This window comes from Lonchura striata, chromosome Z (assembly GCF_050655825.1).
Source record: "Lonchura striata isolate lonStrDom1 chromosome Z, ASM5065582v1, whole genome shotgun sequence".
Classification (NCBI taxonomy): domain Eukaryota; kingdom Metazoa; phylum Chordata; class Aves; order Passeriformes; family Estrildidae; genus Lonchura; species Lonchura striata.
The window spans coordinates 58,980,361-58,995,583 of record NC_140740.1 but is presented as its reverse complement, the minus strand read 5'-3'; the positions used below and the strand labels follow the sequence as shown (position 1 = coordinate 58,995,583).

General features: G+C 46.1%; 2 protein-coding genes across 3 annotated transcripts in view; both read left to right on the top strand.

The window, feature by feature from the left end:
- Positions 1–3,091: 3,091 nt before the first annotated feature.
- On the top strand, positions 3,092–6,388 carry HTR1A (5-hydroxytryptamine receptor 1A). 2 transcript variants are annotated; one of them, XM_085567939.1, is made up of 2 exons: positions 3,290–4,505; positions 5,609–6,388. In XM_085567939.1, exons 1-2 carry the CDS (start codon positions 3,419–3,421, stop codon positions 5,614–5,616), a joined length of 1,095 nt encoding a protein of 364 aa, XP_085424065.1. In that variant the 5' UTR covers positions 3,290–3,418; the 3' UTR covers positions 5,617–6,388. The 2 variants fall into 2 exon arrangements, with proteins under 2 accessions (XP_021390147.2, XP_085424065.1); XM_021534472.3 differs by having other exon boundaries at positions 3,092–6,388.
- Positions 6,389–6,535: 147 nt separating this feature from the next.
- The window catches only part of LOC146763853 (uncharacterized), a 33,593-nt gene continuing 24,905 nt past the window's right edge, over positions 6,536–15,223 (top strand). Inside the window, exon 1 of the mRNA XM_085567940.1 lies at positions 6,536–7,510. Within this exon, the coding sequence (XP_085424066.1) occupies positions 7,087–7,510 (424 nt within the window). The 5' untranslated portion in view covers positions 6,536–7,086. The remainder of the gene's footprint in view (positions 7,511–15,223) is intronic.

The following is a 15,223-nucleotide window of genomic DNA, read 5'->3' as shown; positions in this document are numbered from 1 at the left end:
GATGTGTTTCAATGATATTGCCACTTCAGACACAAGGTTCTCGTTTGTTTCTCTGTATTTCAAAGTTACAGATGTCTCTCAGAAGGGCTTTTGAGCTGTGTGGAGTAGTAAGAATTCCTTTTGACTACACTTACGAGATGCCTAAATAGAAAATTCAAGAAAGCACTATAGGTTGCCTTCAGTCACATGTTTCCTTTCACCTGTTTGAGTTTCTCTCACAGAAAACTGTACACACTCTATCAGTTTCAGTGACCTGAAATAATTAATTTCCTTGTCTCCGTAGTTCCTTAACCTTTTCATTTAGAAAGCATTACTGGAATATAATTTCTGGAATATCACAAATATTGTATTTTATCATGGTGAAAAGTTAAAAAACAAACCCGAGATTCATATCCTTTTCAAACCAAAGTGTAATAAGCTACCACAGGAACAAAAACTTGTGATCAACTTGTGTCATTTCAGTTTTACTTTGACAGATAACACAGTCATAATCTGAGAGCATCAAAAGTATCTAGCCTCTCCTTTTCTACTCTTGAAAATTGTAGAATGAAATTGCTCAGAAAAGACTGTTTTGACACCATTGTTAATGCTTTTTCTTTTTGTACTTACCGAGGACCCCCTTGTTTGCTGCAGCTGTATCTTAACTGACTAATATTAAAGTGTTAATTTGACTTTTTAAGGCTGTGCGTGTTAAGTTTTCATTTACTCTCAGGTCAGGTTGGACTGTATGCAGATATGGTTTTCCTTAAGAATTTCCCTAGGCACTTTACCTAGGTTATCTAGAGACATTAGGACATCATTTAGTTACTTAAAAGTTTAAGTGGAATTTTGGTGTTTAAATGCTTAGTAGGATTAAAGACACTCTCACATCAAAAGAGTGAATTTTCCCTTCTTCTACATCTTCCACCTCCTACTCCCTCCCCTTCATCCACGGTTGCCTAAATTGCTTCTCAGTTTAATTCTGAGAGAAATTACTTCCAAATCCTGAAAAAATTAAAAATTAAAGCCTATTTAAAATATTTCATTTGAAAAAGGACCCTGCCAACCTTTTCTCATTGGGTTTCTCACCAAAATGTGTCTGGGATTGACTTCACTCGGCCGTGTCAGCGCAAAACATTTCTGGAAACAGTTTCCCCAAGAGCCTGCCTCCCCTGTGGCTTTGAAATGCTAATTTCAAGATAATCTAATTAGGCTAATGACTTGTCACCCAAGAAAGCTGGGTGAAATTTCCCTGCCTCCCAGACCTGTTATTTTATTATTTTATTTTATTTTATTTTATTTTATTTTATTTTATTTTATTTTATTTTATTTTATTATTTTATTCTTTAAATAGTTAGTTGCCTAGAAGTCAACTATGCCATGCATTTGAGGGGACATTAAAAAGAAAATAGGTGTTGATAATGAAGCCGTAATGCATACTTATATATCGATTACATTTTGTCTGTGTCTCAACAGCATTAAGTCTTCATTCAATAGGACACAGATCTTGTCTCAGCGATCTGCTGAGAAAAAAGGCATGCAAGGGTGCAGCTCTGATCTACTAATCCAGCTAATCTCTATGCTTTGGCCATTTACAGAGGGGATCGAAAGCCTAGGGGCAGAGAAGTCCAGCCTTGACCCCTCATAAAAAGGAACTGGCTGGAATCTGTCCAAATGTTTTGAAGCTCCAAATTCAAATTGAAGTGTTAACTGAGGAAGATGAAGGAAATCTGAGGGTGTGCAAAGCAGACTCTGTCAACCTCATCTCAAGTTTTATCAAATCAGAATCAGCAAATCTTCCTGTTAGGCAATTACTCGTTTGGCTTTTTACATTTACTGAACTTACATGGCAGAATTACAGAGCAGAATGAATGAGCACTAAAAATACTGAGCTGCAAGACAGTAGAAAAGCTATTACAGAGTTATGTTGGAGAACTTTTGTTTGCCTTTCATGAACAGATAGAAGCCTGTAAACATCACTACTATTTTATTTTTATTTATTTATTTATTTATTTATTTACTTTCATAACAGATTCTTCCCAGGTTTGTGACTGTTGGTTCTGTTTACTGGATAATAACTGAATTGCTTATGATATGCCAATCCAACACTCTTTTATTTAAGATGTTCTCAGTAGTGTGTTTCTCATTTCACTATCAGACACAGCATTTCCCCTCCTATTGGACTGAACTACGAGCTACGTTTTTTTGTTTGGGACTTCTTTAGTCATTTTTACCATTTCTTTTTGTTGCTGTCGCTGCTGTTACTGCCGTGAGAGGACAGTGGTTTCTCCGGTGTGCTGTGCCGCGATTCCCCGTCGGAAGGGCCGGGCGGCAATGCTGCCGCTCGTTCTACGGCGAAGCGGGCGGGCGGGCCGGCAGCCGCGCACCGGCGCGGAGCCCCCGCCGGCGGGGCGTTGGGCCGAGGGCATGAACCATCACAAGTGGGCTTCCATCGCTACCGCACTGATCAGCGGCTGAGCAGGAGCCCTGGCGAGCTATACAGGGTCCCTCCCGAGACGCACCAGAGCCGCCCCGCTCCCGCTTCCCTGCGCCCTCCCGGCCGGTGCCGCTCCCCGGCACCTCCAGCAGCTCGCTGCGGCGGCCGGGCAGGGCCGAGCCCCACGGCCCGGCCGGTCCTGTCCGGCGGTGCCCGGCCCCGGAGCCCCGCGGGAGCCGCGCCCTCGGGCGGCCGGGCCTGCCTGCAGGTGGCGATCGGCACCTCAGCGCCGCCCGCCGCCCGCCCGGGCGAGCCCGGCTGCGCGCTGCCCCCGCCGCAGCGGCAGCGCCCGCTCGCAGGACGCCCTCTCCCCTTCCCTGCTCTGCCCTCCGCCCCGGCGCTGGTCCGGGAACAGCCCAGAGACACCGCTGCCGGCCGCGGAGCTGGGAAACGATTTGTAAAGGGCGGGGGGTAGGAGGGGGAGTCGTGGAGAATTTATCTGCGGTGTCGCTCCAAACGGGAGGGGGCGAAGGGAAATGACATCTGCGCCCCCCCGACGATGGCGACCCAGCGAGACCACCGCGGAAGGGGAGGGGGGACGGGGAGGGGCGAGAGTAAGGAGGGAGGGAGGGACGGGTGGAAAGCGAGGGGTACGCGGAGAGGCAGAGCAAGGGGGAACGGCGCGGTGAGCGGCAGAGCGAGGGGCAGAATCTCGGCAAGCGGCGGCAGGAGGGCCGCCCCCACCGCGCGGGGCTGCGCGCTGGGCAGAGGCGGCGGGGATGGGCGGGCGCGGGGCGGCTCCGCCAGCCGCCGTCCTCCGAGCTTCGGCCGCCTCCCGCCGCGCTATATAGGGGAGGGAGGGAGGGGTGGTGGAGCGGGGGGTGCCCGGCGTGGCGAAACCGCACGGGGCGCCGATGCCTCCTGCCAGGGGAGCGCACAAGTGACCGGCATCTCTTCCCATGTCTGTCTCCTGAAGCGACTCCCCCCCACCCCCCGCCCGGCATGGATGTGGCCAACAATACTACCTCCCCAGCGCGCTCCCCCGAGGGGACGAGCGGCCCTGGGCTCGCCGAGATGACCCTGGGCTACCAGGTGCTCACCTCCCTGCTCCTGGGCACACTTATCCTGTGCGCCGTGAGTGGCAACGCCTGCGTGATCGCAGCCATCGCCCTGGAGCGCTCCCTGCAAACCGTGGCCAACTATTTGATCGGTTCGCTGGCCGTCACCGACCTCATGGTGTCCGTGCTGGTGCTGCCCATGGCGGCCCTCTACCAGGTGCTGAACAAGTGGACGCTGGGGCAGGTCACCTGCGACATCTTCATCTCGCTGGACGTGCTTTGCTGCACCTCTTCTATCCTGCACCTGTGCGCCATCGCTTTGGACAGGTACTGGGCCATCACGGACCCCATTGACTATGTTAACAAGCGAACTCCCCGGCGGGCGGCCGTGCTCATCAGCCTGACCTGGCTTATCGGCTTCTTGATATCCATCCCGCCCATGTTGGGCTGGAGGACGCCGGAGGACCGCTCAGACCCCGACGCCTGCACCATCAGCAAGGACCACGGGTACACCATCTACTCCACCTTCGGCGCCTTCTACATTCCGCTTCTTCTCATGCTGGTGCTCTACGGCCGCATCTTTAAGGCGGCACGCTTTAGGATCCGCAAGACAGTAAAGAAAGCAGAGAAGAAAAAAATCGCCGACACCTGCCTCACTCTCTCTCCGGCCACCGTGAAGAAAGGCAACGGGGAGCCCAGCAAGGGCTGGCGGCGGACTGCAGAGCCCAAGCCCGGCACTTGTGTCAACGGCGCGGTGCGGCAGGGCCAGGATGGGACCGCCCTGGAGATCATTGAGGTCCAGCACTGCAACAGTTCCTCCAAGACTCACCTGCCGCTGCCCAGCGAGGCGTGCGGCTCCCCACCGCTGCCTTCTTTCGAGAGGCGCAACGAGAAGAACACGGAAGCCAAACGGAGAATGGCTCTGTCCCGGGAGAGGAAGACTGTCAAGACCCTGGGCATCATTATGGGCACCTTTATCCTCTGCTGGCTGCCGTTCTTCATCGTGGCCCTGGTCCTGCCCTTTTGTGACAGTAAGTGCTACATGCCCGAGTGGCTGGGGGCAGTCATCAACTGGCTGGGCTACTCCAACTCCCTTCTCAACCCCATTATCTATGCCTATTTCAACAAAGACTTCCAAAGTGCTTTTAAGAAAATTATCAAGTGCAAATTTTGCCAGCAGTGAAGCCCACCGCTCCGGGACGGAGCAATGGGGTCCTGTTACTTCCTCCACCCCCCTGCCCTGAGCCGCAGCGTGCCCCCGCCCAGCCCCTGCACAGCCCTTCCGAAGGGCGGGGGACTCCGGCATCCCCGCTCCACGCAGTACGCCCGAGTCACTCGCTTTACGCCCGCCGGACAAGCCCTGCGGGTCCCGGCAGGGCTCCGCTGGGAACGACGAGGGACGCCCGGCCCGGGAGGGCTCCGCGGCCGCCCTCGTCTCTCCCGGCCTCCGCTGCCGAGCGCCGGCGCTCCCGCCTCCCTCCCACTCTCCATCGTTCTGGGTAGACTTAGGGTTTGCAGGTCGTTGCTTGTGGTGGCTGTAAACCAGAGCGTCTGCCCGAGTAGCATCGGTAAAACAAAACCACCCTATGCAGGAAACCGCCGTGTCGGGGATTATTCTTGGATTTACGAGGCGACGGCAGTGGACTGGTCGACCTCGGTCTGGGGGTGTGAGTATGGAGGCTGAAGGCGACTCCTCGAGCAGAGGAAGGAGCTTTAAGCACGTTGCTTCCCTGTTTGGGAAACCCTCAAGTGGATGTTCTTGGGGGAAAACCACCCGCGTTTGGTAATCTTGCAAAGTAACTCCTTGCCTGCGTTACGTGTTGCCTGACAGCCCTCCTGATATGCTAGGACCTGCCAGTTCATCGGGGTTCCCTTTGTTACAACACAGGGAAATTATAGAACTTTAAACCCGAACCGCACGCCTCATTACATATGGAGATTTATGGGGATTATTTTTTTTAAAATGCCTTGGACCGAGTGTTTCCCAGCAAGGAAAGGCTTGGCGCCGTGCGACTGTCCCTGAGTACACCGCGCACGCAACGGCACAGGGAGTTTCAGCAGCCTGCGAAGTAGCGTTTCTTTATTTTTTTACCCTCTTTTTTTTTTTTAATTTATTTTTTTTTCCCTTCCACAGACGCTTGAAAGTTTCTCCTGAGACATTGCAGTTGCTTTAAAGTCAGTCAGCTGCGGCACATTTTGCTCGGGAGAAAAAAAAAAAAAAAAACAGAAAGAAAGACAAACAACAAAACGATCCAAACCTATCAACCAAAACATTGCCATGTGCTCCGTGGCAGTAGGGGAGGGGCCGAGAGCATCAGCCAGCGGCAGTCGCAGGTGGGGAAAACAGCATCTCGCCGCAGAGAAAAGGATATGGGCGAGCCCCGGCGGCGGTAAGCACGACCTTCCAATCTGAGAAGGTCTGAGAGCCACGGCCAGAAGCAGGCTGAGGGTTCCGTCCTGAGAGTTCTCCTTGCTGACCTGGCTGGTCCCCGGTGCGGATCTGCAAGCCTCTGCCGCTGGCCCAGCTGCTTGGCCCCGGGAAACCCGGTGTACTTCTCCTTCCCCGCCTGCCCGGGGTTGGGGCAGGACAGCGTCGCAAAGCCCCTCCTGCCCCTCCACTGCCTATGCCTTTCCCTCCGGCTGCGGCCGGGAGCTGGAATTGCTTTCGGCCCGGGGAGGAGGGAAAGGCGCCGGGCCGAATATCGGCACTGGGCCGGCTGCCGTTTACCCCTGCGACGGGTTGCCTGGAATGAATGCTTGACCAAATATATATTTTTTTCATGTTTATTTTTGTGTAGTCTCTGTTGCTTGTAAGTAAAAGGGAATGTGAAATATGTGTGTCACGTGAATGTAAGTGTCCAGTAATTTCTGAACTTCAACCGCTTACATTAAACGAAAACAGTGCTTTTGACAACCTCCGATATGTAGCTGGTTTTCTGAAAATCTTATTTGGCCTCATTTTCCCAATTAAAGTGATCTTTGATCTTATCTCTTTGATCACTCCTAACCACACGTGTCCAAGATGTTCTCTAAGTGTCGGAGTGTCAGAGGAGTTACCCTAGAGCGATTAGGGAGACGAAACTTCTCCTGAGCACTCAGGCGCCCGGTGCCTTTGGAAGCACCCCGCTCCGCGGGTGGGCCTGGGCAGAGCGGCCGGACAGCCCGGGCAGGGAGCGGGGTCGGGAGGGCCCGTAAGCGCCGGCGGTGTGGGGAGATTGCTGCTGCGCCCAGCACAGGAGGGGCTTTCTCCTCTTAGTGCCTCCTTCCTTGAATCCTGCCGACTTCGCTTCGGCTTCTCCACGTTTTGCTTTTTTCCAAATATCTTTTTTTTCTTTGTAAAGCTTCCTGTAAACTCTGCGGCAACGGTCTCAGCTGGGGCAGCGCGGCCGCCCTCCGGTCCCGCACGATAGACCGAGCGGGGTCCCGCCGCCCCGTGGGGGCTGGCTCCCGACTTCGGGCTGGGATGGGACGGGACGGGGCCACCCGACGTCGCCGAGAGCCCCAGGTCCTGGAAGCAGGGTACACCCCAAGCCGCGTGAGACGGGTCAACCAGAGGGGTGCCCCTTCGTGCTCACTTTATCCACGGGACCCGCCCGCGCTGCAGGGCTGCGGATGGACGGGGTACAAGGGCACCCGTGCCGCGGGCCGTCTTGGCCCGGGCGCGCCGGCTCCTGCTCGGGAGTCCCGGAGCCTGTGAGCCTTCGGCTGACGCCAGCGGGAGAGACGCGCCGTTCCCTGCCCGCCCCCGCCCCTGCTGCCCCGCGCGGTCTCCGGCCGCTCCTTCCGAGGGCGGGACGCCGGGACGCGGCCGGGCTCCGCCGGGGCCCGCGGGACATCGCAGCTTCAGCGCCCGCCAGCACCAGCCTCTCACCTCGGCCTCTCTCCGGACCGTGGCGTGGCCACCGGAGCCGGACCCCGGAGACTCCACGGCCGGGGCGGCAGACACGGCGCCCTGGGCGGCTTCAGCGCATCCTCCTCCTTCTTCCTGACTCGCAGCGCTGCACCAGCCTCGTCGGAAGAACCAGCCCAGAACTCCGTGAGAATGTTTCTCTGAACAGTTTTACGTTTTCCCTCTCTTGCCTCTCTCTCTCTCTTTTTTTTTTTTTCCCTGCTTCGCAATAAATTTTATAATGTGGACGAAACGACTTGCTTTAAAAAATAGAGCTTTTTGTTTCTGTACTGCGATTTTCAAATTCTTAATTTAATTTCTACTGCAATTTAAGAAAAACCCAACTAAATCAAATCCCTAAAAATCAACCAACCAACCTAGTGTTTTTTTTTTTTTAAATCAATTTTTCATTAAATCAATATTTGTTGTTAGTTGCAGAATGTTATTTGGTCCACTAACAAGCAATGTCCTCGCAGTTTAGACAGTTTTCAGTTTTAAAGATCCTATGGAAGTTCATGCAATGAATAAAGAAAAATCCAAAAAGCAAGCAAAAGATCTCAAGTTTTGAACAGAGCACAGAAAACTGAGTTTTCACAACTTGAGAAAATTCTGAGTATCAAAGATAAGTACAGATATAAAGGCTTTAACCTTATCTTCCTTTAAAATACCTCTTTAGATTGTTGTAAAAGAAAAATAGAGTTTCATAACTCTAGATTTTCTCTGCTCTTTGGCTCCAGTTGAGGCTGAATTTGGGATTGAATCAGACATCCGACAAGAAGTGCTGGCAGAGCAATTGAAGTATGCTTGCACAGGCCAACTGTATTTATCGTTGGGGCTAGAGGGATGAACACACAGGAATAAGAAAAAGACATGTAGGCTTGAGGTGGTTTCATCCAAACTGCAAAACAGATTTTGAGACCATAAAATTTCATCAACTTAAATAGAAACTTTCAACATAAAATTCTTGATACACCTTATTTTCCTCTCTCAGTCCCATCCTGACAGCAACATGCAGTATGTCTGGTAAAAACAACAAAACCCCTCAAGCCAATGTCTCTAAATATACTCAGAGTTAAAGAAACTGGTCTCTAGAATCTGCAGTTTCAAACATTTTTCAGGACAACATTGTGAATCTTGCACTAAAACACACACAGAGAAGTGATTCATCCCCAGAGAGAAGAAACAGAATTATGATGCATGTGAATTTCTGTTTCATAGCTGCCCAGGTTTTACAGAGATTCTGCTTTAACAGTAGAGGTTGACTATGACTCCTTTATATGTGGCTGGAGAAAACCTAAAATGGCTATAATGTAGCATGCAAACAGTCCTGTTGGTGTTCTGTAAAGTCTAGAAATGATCGCGTGTCTCAGAGTTTTGGAAGCTACAGTGTCTTCTGTATTTTTGGATCTCAGTCCAAGTTTCCCTATTTGTGTATATGCTGCTGTGAGCCTCACTTCACTTTGCTACTCACAGCTGACCTCATGTTCTCTCTGAGTAGACAGTGTGGTTTCAGAGGCAATTCCTCAGCATGAAATACCTTCTGTTGGACTGGAAGCAAAAAATTTTGGTGAATAATTCTTTCCACAGCAAGAATGTACTCTAAACTATATAACATAATGGAGTAGTTTCTTGACTTGGGCAGTGAGTGACAGACGAGTCACTTGCCTCTCTTGACTAAAAAAATGCTCAAGCACGCAGAGAATTCTACTTACATGTGGCCACAAGTTGCGGCCTTGCAAATGTCTGTGCCAAGTTAGTTTGGCAGACTGTCAGTATTGTCCAGAAGAATGAATATGAGGGATAAGAAACAGATGGATTATAAAATATTTTAAACATTATTAAGCCTGAAAAAATTTTGGTAGGGCAACAAATAACCAACCCAATTCAACCCAAACCCAGAACCCTCCTCCCCACCCACAAACATCAGAGGCACATGGCCGTCCACATAGTTTCTGAAATTTTCACAGAACTGTTTAATATAGTGAGTTCTTTCTTAAAAAACCCAAAACATTTCTTGCAAAAAAGCAAAGTGGAAGAAAGTGAAAAAGGTACAAGAGTCATGTTGAAAATGCTACTCAGCACAAGCAGAGATCAGTATTTTCTCCTATTGTAATAATGTATTTATTTATTGTTTGTACTAAAAGGCACTTGAAACATCTTTTGCTATTAAACAGAGTCAATATAATCCTTTCAAATCGACTTTCACATTTCAGAACTATTTACATCCTTAGCTGAGCCATAGCTTAGCAATGAGAAGCAGCAATGAGAATGATGTAAGATAAAGGTGTTGTCTGTGGCCTGTTTTAACTTGTATCTTGTTCGTACCTCTTGGCATCTCCACTGTGCTTAGTTTGGTAGGCAGACATAGGTCAAATGGATTTGGTACAAAATGCACTGAAGTGAGTATAATACAGCATATGCTATGCCATTTCAGGCATAGCTCACTACTGAATGCCATGTGTAATCAAATCTTTAAAGTGAAATCTGCTTGGTGAGGTGGAGTTGACTTATACTCTAGTCTTTCTTTCAATTGGCTCAAAGAGAAAATGCCCTTCCTCAGTTTGATATCAAAATGCATGCCAAAAGATACATACATACATACATATACATATATATCTACACACACACACACAGATATATATATAAAATATATACAATGGTTGTCTGGTTGAACTGCTGTGGTCAAAGCATAAATTTCTGAACCAAAGGGAGATGTGAAATACATGGAAAGCTATTAAAATTTACATGTAAATATAATGTCTTTGGAGCCAAGATCTCAGTAGATCACAATTTTTTGGTTGGCCTTTGGAACAATGCTTCCAGATGAAGTGAAGGTGGTTTGGATTGGAAGACACCCAAACCAATCAAAACAGCACTGGACCACACTCAGAGGCACTGCCTGTACTCAAGTTTGGCTGGTTGCCTTTAACCAGACCTGTCTCAGCAGACATTGTGGCATAGTCACATCTTAAACAGACTAAATACTTGGCTGGGTGTTGCCTGCAGGTGATGAAGAGATGTTGGAACTCAAAATGTCTCTCAGACATTTTTAGAGGTTCCAGGCCTTGGTCAGGAGCATTTTAGACCCTGACAGGCAGCTGGAAACAGCTGTGATTTTGAGTTTGAGCCTTGGAACGAGTTACCAACTTTGGAGGTGGAACAAGCAGTCACAAAGGGTTAGATAGTATAGTAAAAGCAGTAACAAAACAGAGGGGAAATTTTTTTAGTATTGTAGAGGGGGGTTTTAGCACATGTACAGGGGGGATTTTACTTTGTACATGGGGGTCAGAAGTTCTAAGATGGAGGAAAGTGGGCTGATCCTGTTCTTCCTCCTTCTTCTTCCTTGCCTCCATGTTCTTAGTGGTGCTGGCATTTATGGATTGGTTTAGAGTAGAAAATCACTTTGTAATATAGGTAGTAGGTATTGGGGGAAAACTATAAACATGTAACACGTAATATAACATATAAAAGATAGCAGCAGCCCTGGGCGGAGGGAGAGAAGAAGAAGACAGCAGACAGAGAGGATGTCAGGGTGTGTGTGTGTGTCCCTGCCTGGGCTGCTGACCAAACAGCCACAGCCCAAGAAGACAATCTTTTAGATAACCAACAATAAACTGCCTTGAGACCAAACAACAAGAGGCTGTGGAGTTTTTCTTTGGAAGCACGGGTTGGAGGAGAGACTTTGCCACCACATGAGACCCCAGACCAAGCCCGGGGTTCTCACAGAGATGGGGAAGACTGATTCAGTGATCAGAATCTGATTTTATTGTGGGATAAGAACACTTAAATACTATTTTAAGGCAACTAGTAATGTGTATCATAATGATTAAGTTAAAATCACATACAAAAACGTATGCATATAACAATATCTTTTGCTTGCAGAATTTAATGAGATTTTATAGTTTTGGTGAACCTGTCTGATATAATCTTCTTGCCATCTAGATCTAATTTTCAAAGTTCCATTTGCTTTTGCCATGGCATCCTGTTATCCCAGATTCAAAGTCCATTGTCTCTCTTGTGTCCCCTGACATCCCAATATTGCCTTCCTGTTGATGGCATTCAGTTGTTATCATCTTCTGGCCTCCCTGCCTGTCTACCCAGAAGTGATGAAAACATTGGCAAAGTGCAGGTAAAAGCTCTGGGGAAGAGCTGTTGTGATAATCTTTGGGACTTGCTCTAGAGGAGTTTTTTTTAAATTTCAATGTCCACAAGGCAAGAAAGAAGTGGTCAGATAGTGAAACCATTCAGGACAGAGAATCAGCTCAGCTTGTTTTCTTGGAGGAGACTTGGTACTGAAACATATTTTCAGAAACTTATGCTCCTGAAATGAAGAGAGCTGCTGCCTCACATTGGGCAGATGATTATAAACCTCAGGCCAGGTCACTGAGACAAAGAGGATCTGATTGGGTCAAAGTGTCCATTGAAAATTACCCCCAGCACATTTTGCTCTTTGTCTTTCCTTAGCAGTGCTAAATTGAGCCAGCTTTGTGCAAGCCAGTAGCTCCTTTCTGTCTGCCTTTGAGGCCTTATCTATTGTCTATCTCCCAGCCCCAAGAAACAACAACAACAACAAAAAAGGTCAGGAAATTCATTAGATCAAGTTTTCCATTGAAGAACACTATTGATTTGAGAAAGAAGAATTGCAGAAGACATGAATTCCATTTATTATTTCTTAAGACAGCTGGTGTGCTAACTTACTGCTACATAGTTAAGTGCATATGCATTTAATCAAAATACCATAGAGGTCAAAGAGGCATTTTACCCCACTGTACTTCAATTACAGATAATTTTGTGAAAATCCTTGACCTAGTTGCCTGAAAATTTAATTTTCAGTAGCCCTCAGGATTTATTTCCCCCATTTCCCATTCACAAGTCAGTCAATTTCTCAAAATTACTGAGTTAAAGTTTTCTAGATTTTTAAATGGCTATAATTAAATTGCTGTGAGATCTGCTTTTGAAGTTCCATTATCATCTGCAGTTGCATAGAATTTTTAAAAGAATCAGATTATCACAGATTTCTACCCTGGCTTCACCAAGGGAGACAGAAGGGACCATTCTTTCTCTCTCATTCTTTCTCTCTCTCTCTCTCTCTTTCTCTCCATCAATGCACTTACTATTAGTAAAAACAATGTCTTTGTTAGAAGGGATTGGGAAATACAATGCTTCCTGATGGATTTCAAGTAAATATATGTAGAATGTTTTTGAGCATATTGCAAACTTTCACAGCATCACAACAGAATGTGATTTGTTGTAAAAGCAATATGGATTGTAGCAATATAAAATGAATATTTGAATTATTGAAATGAAAGACAGGTAACATCTAGTCTTATGCAGATTTAATCTCCTTTTTTAAGAGTCATTCAACAGAGAGAAATATTTCAAGCAATACAAAGTAGCAGCTATATTTAGTGACTTATGACCCTAACAGTTTATGTCCTATAGCACATTGTTAATATTGCTATTATGAAATTATGCCAAAATAGCCACAGAAAATTCCCACTGAAAGAGATTTGCATATCAGAATATTTAATTTGACAATATTTATGAAGATATGTATGAAATATGTGAACAAGAAATAGATAACTTTTATGTGCAATGTAAGCATTTTGTAGACAAAAAATGTTTTCTATTTACTTGCAATATCCAAATCAGTATACTTGTGCTCTAGGAAACTATTGAACTGCTGAAGACAAAGGTGATAACTTGCTAAGAGAGAAAAGTAGCAATTGGCTACGAAGTAATCATAAATGAACCTGCATGGCAACAAGCTGAGAGTTTCAACAGCCTTCTGATGCATCACACAGACTGCATTTGTTTTTCTCTAATACTTAAAGTTCGATTCATGAGTTGCCTCTTCCATCTGAAGACATTTTCATTTTCAGCATCTCTATTTTCCTTAAAAAGAAAGAAGAAAAGGATAGTGATATATATCTTGGAAGAAGAAATAATTACATTTTGTTCAAAGAACTTCCCATAGATTTTGACAAAAAAAAGAAAGAGACGAAAAGGGGGTTGTTGTTTCATTCATTATTCAATCAACTTTTACTGCTGTGTTTCAATAAGTATGGATGATAAGCATTCTCCTTGAATGAAAAGCTTATTTTTTATGGAGCAATTGAATTTTTTCTCTCATTTCCTGGGTGGATTTTAGGGCTTATGGTATGCATAAGATAAGTAGCAGTAATGGTGAAATAACATAACACAGAGGAGATTGCAATAGAGAGCAGAATAATTCACACGTATAAATTCCAGCAGTCTTTACAGACAGTGTAAAGATTTCCATGTTTTTTCCTTTTGTTGTCTTTGTGTAATATACTTGTAGCATTGTACCAGTTTGGTCTTGTAACATAAAGTAGCCTGTTTAATCTACAGCTTTAGAGCCAAATACTATGATTATTATTCTGAAAGGCTACTGGACTTTGATATCACAACTTCTGAATAGGTGCAGTAGCTGCTGTAAATGAAAATTTGCCAGTAGGACTGTAGAGTATATCCATACTGCACAACTTCTGGAATTTATTCCGAAGGGAAGTGCGCACAAAGTGCCAGCCTCTCCAAATGAGGTAGTCTTGTCTTTGTTGCATTCAAACCCCAAAGAATGAGGAGTTTGTGTGTGAAATCAAGCTCCTCCCAGAGTGTCAAGCAGGGAGTGCAGCTCATCATGCTCTTGGTTGATAATCCTGAGCTAGGCAGTCCTGCCCTTGAGATCACGGCACTGACAGCTTCAGAGCTGGCTGCCATTGTGCCTCCAGGTACATCCTAAATACAACCAGAAAGTAAGAGCTATTCAGATTAAGATACAGGTATGACAGCTGAAGTACCCCTGACACGAATACTGCAAAGGTCAATATTAGGGTCCAATTACCTTTTGCCTTTAAGAAGATGATGAAGGGAGAAAAGAAAACCTTTCTCCTTCCTTGCTACTTCATCCTACTTTTCCTGAAGAAGCAGGTAAAAAAAGCAAAAACGGATCATGTCTGAGGAAACCTAAATTCAGAGTCTTGAAGCAGCTACTTCTATTGTATATTGAAATTGTAATTTGTTATTTTAAAAATGCATTTAATTAATTAAAAAATTATTAAATTACTTAAAAAAAAAGTTAGTTCTAATTTAACAAGATCTGATCTAGGCAAGGTTGTGATTGTTTAAAGGTTGGACTCAAAGGACTTGGAGGTTTTTCCCAACCTTAATGATTTTGTGATTCTGTAATTGAGCGATTCCTTTGTGGCAGCACTTCAGACCCCTGTTGGTGAAGGCAATTTGACTGTTCTCTGGGATTGCTTAGAAGCTCATGAGGAGACAGTCAGAAGGGTGAGAGATAGTCAGCAGATCCAGTAGGAAATGAGTTTTGGCTTGAACTTGTCTGAAAACCTAAAAGACTGATAAAAAGAATGCTGTTCCCCAAGCTTGAAGATATTCTTGTGATTGGAATCACAAGGCACAGCAAACAAGATGTATTTGATCCTTTGATGTCAGTAATGGGCAGGACAGTCCACGCAGCCTTCTCCTCTCTTATTTCACCACAAAATAAAAAATTTGACAGGAATCTAAATCCTTTTTTCCCCCAGTGTGTATAAGAGAAGAATGCAGGAGAATATTAACAATTAATCCCTGTCCTCAACCAGACATAAGTTTAATAAAAAAATGTATTGCAGTAGGATGAAATTCAAATGTTAAACAACCCAGGGATATAGTCAGTCTCTGGGAGAAGGAATGAATTCCATGCAGCACTAATGTCAGATGAAGAAAGCATCAGTTATCAGACACATCATTCATGCTGGCATTTTAAAAAGTCAGATAAAATTGGATTTTTTAAACATTTTGACAGTGTTCTTATACTATTGGTTTTATATGTTGAGG

Bases quoted from the DNA above. Each gene is read 5' to 3' on its own strand.
- HTR1A (XM_021534472.3), top strand. From the start codon at position 3,419: ATGGATGTGGCCAACAATACTACCTCCCCAGCGCGCTCCCCCGAGGGG.